General features: G+C 41.5%; 1 protein-coding gene across 3 annotated transcripts in view; it reads right to left on the bottom strand.

The window, feature by feature from the left end:
* Positions 1-7757, bottom strand: part of LOC118419510 (serine/threonine-protein kinase PAK 4-like) — a 35404-nt gene extending 27647 nt beyond the window's left edge. The window contains exon 1 of one of the 3 annotated variants that reach the window (XM_035825949.1): positions 7621-7757. Coding sequence is in view for 2 of the 3 variants with exons in the window: in XM_035825941.1 (XP_035681834.1) it covers positions 7118-7132 (15 nt within the window). In the remaining variant the exon portion in view is untranslated. Of the gene's footprint in view, positions 1-6072; positions 6171-7117; positions 7201-7620 lie in introns of those variants that run through there. The other 2 variants (XM_035825941.1, XM_035825934.1) reach the window with 2 other exon arrangements.
* Positions 7758-8285: the final 528 nt, after the last annotated feature.

Genomic DNA, 8285 nt, shown 5'->3' with positions numbered 1-8285 from the left:
ATCACCTGATCTGGCGCCGCATGCCTGCAAACCTGTTTATGTAATCACTTTACGACGCTCGGTGGGAAAAAACAATGTGCTCCCAGGTGCACCCAAAATTGGAGCTGTGCACCCAGCCTTTTTCTGTGGGTGCACAGGGTGCACCAAAATATTTTCATAGTCTTATGTATGTTAAGATGTCAGTATACTAAGTAAACACCATATTCTTGACATCTATGTGTTAAGAAAGATAATAAAATGACTGTCATAGTACTTCCGATTTCTGAAGAGCTCTGTTAAAATTACTAATTTAGTAGGTTTGCAATTAGGTAATTCTGATATTCTACTTTATTTTATGTGGTGCACCCAAAAATATGTTGGTGCACCCAATTTTCTAGGTTGGGTGCACCAGTGCACCTAATCCCAAAAATGAATTTCGAGCCCTGCTTTACAAGCAGGTGCTTCTGAGTGGGACAAATGTGTGACATCTGATCTTACTTCTGACATTACGTCCAGTTTTGATGAATAAGTAAAGCATTAAACAAACAATCCATATCCGGTAAAATACAAGAATGCACAAGCAGCATTTGTATAGAAGAGAGAGATTGAGACATCGTACCATGCTGTTGAAAAGGCAGAGAAGTCTATTCAACAAAAAAAAAGGAAACAATATACTCATGACACCGTTTACAACTATTAACAGCCAGGTGCTAAAAACACCCAGACAATCACATTTGCATCTGAATACGTAATGAAGTTAACTCTCCAAAATGATTGTTTAACAGTTCTTTGTGAAACATTAGGGTTTCCTCCAGATGAATGAATTTTTGCCACACCAGGCTAAGTACAGGTTCCAACAAGACATTTTTTAAAGATACAGTTCACAGATACAAAATGAGAGTATTTCTGGATAAATTAAACTTCTCGCTTTTCTGTTATAGTGGAGAGAAAAGAGCGGATAAGTTTTATGATCAATGGTAATGTCTAGTTGCATTAGGAATTGAATTTTTCTACAGAACTTTATGTAATAGTATGTAATAAGGAAATTGGTTTTGTATAACCTTACACAGTACATTTCTCTGGAGCTGTATATGAACAGAATACTAGTAGTACCCTGGGGGCCTTTCCCTGGTTGTTTATTCAGGCCTGTTGTTCATGTGCATGAGTGGAAGGAAGAACAACAACAACCTTAGGCCTGGGTAGGGCCAGACGGATTTATAGATCAGGGACATGTCTCAGACAAACTGGGAATATTTCAAGATTTACAGTAGCTGTTCTGTCAAAGTTTGTTCTCTCTATGTATACTTCATGCAATTTTTATTTTTATATAAAAGAGTTTGAATTTTGGAAAATAAAATCCCATGATGATATATTATATAAGATGCCTGTAGAAACTGGAATGTCTTTTTATCAATAAAAGATTACATTGACAATCATCTTTATTGCATATGCTTGCCCAACATGGGCTAGATGAATTGAGTTAGATAAACTTTTGATAAGTGGGCTAAAAATTCGTGACCTACATACGAGTATGCCAGTGTCAGGAACAGACAGCAAGTTGCCCCAGAAACGTAGAGGAAGCCTATAGCTACCTACACTACAGCCACTTGTAACTACCTGCTACATTCAATGTTTGCTTCCCATCTCTGTGCTCGCCTCACGGTTTGGTGTAAAATGTAGAAACACAGCCCCACGCGTCACGGCCAACTGCGGCCTCCTAACACTGACGTCAACCACGAACACACAACACAGATAAACAATCGAGTGAGCGAAAAGTCACCCGTAATAACCTCTTCAGTAGGCTCCACAGCTAAGGCTTGTTCTTAAATACAATGTAATAAGATATATTACGTACTTATAATCAGACCAGATAGTGAGTGAGTGAAGGTGCTTTTCTTCATTAACTTACAATGTCCTTTTTTTATCAACTATTAGGACCCAAATGCCTGATACCTAGAGAAGTTGCAAAGTTGGCTACTCTATAGTACTAGAGAGACATGTATACAGTGTATTACTATTTTTTAGTATTACAGCACCATTGGGGTTATAATATTATATCGCCCCTTACGAGATGACATAGCCATAATCTTCGAGCTACGCTCTAGAATAGAATACAGGGCTCGAAATTCATTTTTGGGATTAGGTGCACTGGTGCACCCAGAAATTGGGTGCACCACTTTTTTAATAAATTGAAGTAATAAGTTACAAGCTATCAAATTCTTAAACAAGTACCATGATAGACATTTTTATTATCTTTCTAACACTTAGGCCACACCAATTTAATTTCTTGGTTCACGGATTCGCTCGCTCCTATTTTTTGGAAAAAAAAATAAAAATAAAAATTACCACTCAGCAAATTTTCACCATTAATGAAGCCATTCACCAACTTTCTGGTGTAGCAAATTGGCCTTTACATTATAAGCTCCTTAAAGTGTGGGTACAGGTGCTGTTACTGTACAATAATAGTGTTTTTGTATTTTTTTCAAGCTGAAATTTTTTTTTCTTTATGTTTTGGATTAGTTGTTACCTTTACCCCAGCCATTTTACAATTTTTATTTTTATTTTTATTTCGCCCTCTCGCTCCATATTTTTTATGAAAAAATCCGTGAACCAAGAAATTAAATTGGTGTGGCCTTAGATGTCAAGAATATGATGTATACTAGTATACTTTGATATCTTTACATACACATTTACCTAAGAAAATATTTGGGTGCACCCTATTTCAAGCCCTGGATTGGAATATCTAACTCAGGTCAGCCTGCAGTTTCCAGCATTAACATATCATCCATGTCAAGTCAAGGTAAACATTCCTACAGGCATGACAGGCTGGCTTGGACGTCTTTCAACTCTGTCACTGGCTCAAGTTTTCCTTGTACATTTTCTATTGATAGGGGAAAACGAAGCATGTTGCTGGCATACAATGGGAATTTTAACTCAGGTGTACATGCAAAATCATACATTCTGTTCCATGGAAACTTGGGACAATTTGACGATGAACTTCAGAGCATTTAGACGGTTGTCACAATGAAATCTCTCACACCAGGGTGAGTTTTACCTTGTCACCGAGTTATTTACCCTGGATGGCAGGAGGTGAAACCATCCATATGTGCACTGGACAGGACAGAATTCGTACATTCAATTCATACACCTTACCTTCACAATCACTTGTTGAAAAAAAACTTGCCTGTTTTTCAAATCATACCAGCAGAATTACTACCCCTTCCCCCAAACCCCAAAGCAAGTGCCAGTGTGCAGGTTTGTTCAAACAGAAGGCTGAAAAGACAATCAAGTTCATGTCCAGGGAACTCAACTCCCCCCCCCCCCTTCCATTGCCCCTTGTGGGACTATTTGGGGTAACCCTTATGCAGATGTAGGTTAGATGTATCCAAAACAAGTACCATGGCTCATCTTGGCACAAATAAGGGATTCAGTAAGTAGTAACAACTGCTCTCGGAGGAGGAAACACAGACTGTTTTTCCTCTGCAAACCAAGTTTCCCACTCCCCCGGGGTGCGCTGGTGGTTCAGCATTAACCCTGACCTGTACAGGCTGTAGCTGAGTCTACACCACAGCAGACACAACCCAGCTGTAGTTCCCTGGGATGGAGATGGGGCCTGACGACAGGGGCTTCAAGTTCAAGTTCAACGAGCCTGGAAGCCACCTATTACAGCTCCAGGTCGATAGCTGTCCTGACAAAGTCTGGCACCCACTAATTATAAAGAAATGATCGTCATTTGAATATTGGAAGACGACACAAATTTTGAGTTCTGGATCAGTGGATGGGAGTAGCAAGGTTCTTGTACTGGCATGTTGGTGACTGTTTTGAACATGATTCCGAAGTATGAGAACTACAAATGATGCCTGGGTCCTTTCGTGACTGAAAAATTGGTAGTCATTGGCGAAATAAAGTGAGTAATTTGGAAGGAAAGTTAGCGGATCAGACATGGGACCTACATGGGACCAGATATGGCATGTCAACCACCATACCTGCAGCTAGCAAGCTCCTTTGTCAAATTATTCACCTATATTGGTAATTCTTTTTTAGCCACCAAAGAAGCCTGGTAAGAGACTACAGGGTCATCACACAGACCAGAAGTGTGCTAAACTGCTGGAGAGTTTGCACAAAGTGCACATAGTCAGCTGAGACAACCTACAACAGTTACTGCACTGGGACACCTGACCTTCTGCCTGGCACTGTACAGTACAACAAACATGGAGGGTCTCAACTTGGACGCAGCTCAACTGGAAGCAGCCCAAACAGTCTGCAGGGCTCGAAATTCGTTTTTGGGATTAGGTGCACCGGTGCACCCAGCTAAAAAAATTGGGTGCACCAAAACATTTTTGGGTGCACCAAAACTTAGTTGCAAGCTATCAAATTATTAAACAAGTAACATGACAGGCATTTTTATTATCTTTCTAACACTTAGATGTCAAGAATATGATGTATACTAGTATATTTCCATACATAAACCTAAGAAAATATTTGGGTGCACAGTTCCAATTTTGGGTGCACCTGGGTGCACATGCACCCACTATTTCGAGCCCTGGTCTGTCTGGCTCTGAGGGAAACTGTAGCACTCTAACCTGGTATCCAGCCGTATTATAGCTCACGAGTCTCTTCTGTTCTCTCTGCAAATATGTATACAGGACAGAAGAGACTCGGGAGCTATAATATGGCTGGATACCAGGCTAAAATGACACTGGGTGGGACAGATACAAACTGCACACTAGCAAGTCTCTACCAGACTCACTGGGTTCCTGGAAAAATGGTAAAGAGGGTAGACTCCTTGGAAGTCTCTACGACCAAGTCAGGCTTTTTTTTCAGCTTTCTTGGCTACGAGGCTCTGCCAAAAGAAAGCGAGTGCAAAAAAACTAATATAGCATCAGAAAAGAGCAGAAAAGATATCCCAAAGCCCCGCTCATAAGGCCTGCTTAGGAGGTTACAAATAACCCTGACTACCTTCCCTAGCAAATCATCTATTTTTCCAGCAACCCAGAGAGTCTGTTGGAGACTACTAGTACGACCATACACTAGCTCTCTTTTGGAATCTTGATCCACTCACTACTATTAATTCAGTTATTTTTGCGATGCTTCTATTTAAAAATTGAAAGAACAAGGCAGTTTTTGCAGAATATTAAATCCATAGATGAAACAAGTCTATAGTGCAGTAGTCATACATTGGAAGCACATATTTGAAATGTCATGAACCAGCAGCTGAGAGATCCTGAAAAAAATCGAACAACCAGGAACGTTTCAAGACCTACATTAGTATGTTGAAAGGGACACTGAACAGTGACTGCAGGAGAGCTGTGAGTGGTCACAGTCACAACAATCAGATAAACACATCTGGGCTAGCTCCTACACTGTCCTTTCTTCTTCTAACACTCGTATATAAAAACCACAATTCTTACACTTTTCCTACAAGAAGTAACTACCAACAAACAAGACAACATGTAAGTCAGTTCATTAGTGTTTAGCGGCACACATTTGCTCCTTTCTGTGCAACAGGTTGGGAGGGATCATGTACTGCCTAACAATTGTTCCACGCTGGGGCCTTCCTGTTATTGTTCAAAATAGGTCAACAGAAAGGTCGGCTGGAGTCAGCCGTTCTGATCACCCAACAAAAAGCCTGCCGTGATTCAGAGAGGGGGGCCGGTTTATAGAAATACCGGCTCACACTGGTGACCCTAGTCGCCCTACACATTCCTTCTCGTTCCAGGTATATTTTGAAAGCTTTGTCCACCACTTGTTGTCCGTTTTCAGGAAGCCAGGCCACTCCTAAAACATTCCAATCCATCTGACTCTCTCACCCAGGAAGTTGCTTCTCAATGGAATACCAGGAACTTGTTTGCTGAGATAATTTAGCAACCAAAACACCAGAAACACAAACAAAGTGACCTGTTCTGAAGAGGAAAGGAGTTCTTAACGCAATTTCCTATCAAAACCACAGTGTCTGCTTCATTCCTTGACAAAGTGGTATAGTGCTGTAAAACTTTTGAATCTGGGTAAGCTTAGCTAACACTTTTTGTATTGGAATTTTACTGTAAAAACTGTCTTCAAACTCTGTTCAAACACAGCTCGAGAGTAATTTACCTGTTCTCCTGGCATCGTGCGCTTCTAAAACAACCGGCTCCCAACCGACAAGCCCCTACTCTCTGCTCTGTTAGGTCCCAACTGTTGCTTATCTTAGGGGAGAACCAGACTGAGTGGAACAATTCAAACAGCTATGAATATTCATGACGACAACCTCAGGCCCTCGGGACACTGATCAGCATGACAAACGGATTAAAATTTAAAGTCTTTTGAAGTTTGGGGTCAGGAAAAACAAAAGAGAGGCTTCGCTGTCCTGTGACAGAGACAAGGAACAGGTGTTTTCTCTGGAGTTTACAGGAGGAAGGGAGGAGGAGGGAGATATGACACTCATCATTAGACACAATCATCCATATAATAGCAGGGATTACCATTGAGTAAAAGGCAGCAGGACTGGGGAGGGCCAGAACACAATCATAAACTACTCTCCCAGTACTTTATAACCATGACTCATGGGGATAGGAAAAAGGTTGTGCTTTGAATATGTTTCAATGTTCCTTGGTTTGAACATGTCTGCAAAAAAAAAGATGTTCCGCAAATGGCAACAGGACTAGACAGTTCCAGCTGGACACCCATGCCTACTAGTACTTTCCCAGACAGTACAGGTACTACTAGTAATAGTAGTATGTACTTTACAACAATGACTCAGAAAAAATGTACACTATCAACATGAGCCTTCATTGTCATGGGTCAATGCTCTTCAGTTTTGACATATCTACACGAACACTGGTTACACTGCACTGTCAATATTTGACAGCTTGTAGTTTCGACAGTGACAGCACAAATAATTTATCTGACACTGCCAAACTGTCTGCAGACCACTTTGAAGTCACTATCTTATGTTCTGCTCCATGTCAGATAGTGCTGACTACCCTTATCGTGCCCATAAGGCCCATCTCAGCGGTTCCTGCGCTGTGAACTGTCCAAGTCCAGTTTTCTGATCTTCGATCTTTCTGGTGACCTTGGTTCCGGTCCCCGCCTGACACAAGCCAAAACTTGGCCAAAACGCTCGGTGAAAAATGAATAAGTTCTAACCCTAAATAAGTACCTGGTCTGGCCGCATGTTTGTGTTCCTTGTCCCCCTCTTTTCCTGTAGGTTAGTTTGGTGCGATTTCCCGAGACGAATGGAGCACGCGCGTCCGAATGAAAACAAGAGGAGGCAGGAAGCGACCAAGACTCCCGGGTATCGGGTTTCAGCCGTCGCGTGGGGACCAACTGACTTCGGACTCTTGCAGAAAACTAGATCGACTCAAAACCTCGCTCAACAACGTCCCTCGCGTCGGTACACAAAACGATCGGACTGTACCTTGACTACAAGTGTGATCAAACGACTCGGGAATTCGCGAGCTAGCGAGAAGAGTGAGTCACCCACCCCCCTCCCGGCCGTGACGGCTGCCATCTTGACAAAATTTTAAATCTCCCTCGGGCGCCAAAGCGTCCCTCACTTACCATCAAGTTTCTACTTGACTACGGCAGTTTCAGGCTGTGCCCTTGGACATGAGGGGATTTTCCGTCAATTCCGTGCGAGTTTGAGAAGGTAATTGCACTCACCTTTGCGATAATTGTCGAAAATATGCAAGAAATTCTTCAGGTCGTTGGACCCTACGCCATCTTGAAAGAGTTGTGTACACCCTACATCCGGGGCATTGTGGCGACCGCAACAAGGGACCCTGGGACAATCATGCTGCAGTGAGGTCAATTATCGCTAGATGTCGCTGCTGTACGACTACTTGTCGGTGCTCTCCGCCAAGAGTTTACTTTTAGTTTTACCAAACTAGTCATGGACGTATCGGGCAGTAGATGATATTAGATATTGATCAAGTGAGGAAACTATTTAGCCTTAGGAGTTGGGTGATCGGCTGAGGTCCGGAATTAGTCTTGAATACGTTACATTCATACTTCTGCATGTAATTTTCAACTTTCCCCTAGCTGAGGCAACTAGGCTATGAAAACGATTTTACTTGTAGTGTTTTCCAAAACTTTCCCCTACCACATATGCACAAATACTGAATTTGATTGGTCTTATATCATACTAAGATCATTATATATGTCAGCTATCCATGACTTCCATAGCTTACTTAATAAGAATTAGACCATGCTGCATGTCAGTTTTCTAAACAGTCATAAAAAAAACAAAAAAAACATGGAAAATATTTTTTTGACCTAAAAAATCACAACTTACACTTCCATTGTTATTTCTGTACATGTATTGAAAT

This window comes from Branchiostoma floridae, chromosome 1 (assembly GCF_000003815.2).
Source record: "Branchiostoma floridae strain S238N-H82 chromosome 1, Bfl_VNyyK, whole genome shotgun sequence".
NCBI classification, from domain to species: Eukaryota; Metazoa; Chordata; class Leptocardii; order Amphioxiformes; family Branchiostomatidae; genus Branchiostoma; species Branchiostoma floridae.
The sequence above is the reverse complement of the archived record's forward strand: the minus strand, read 5'-3'. Positions and strand labels throughout refer to the sequence as shown.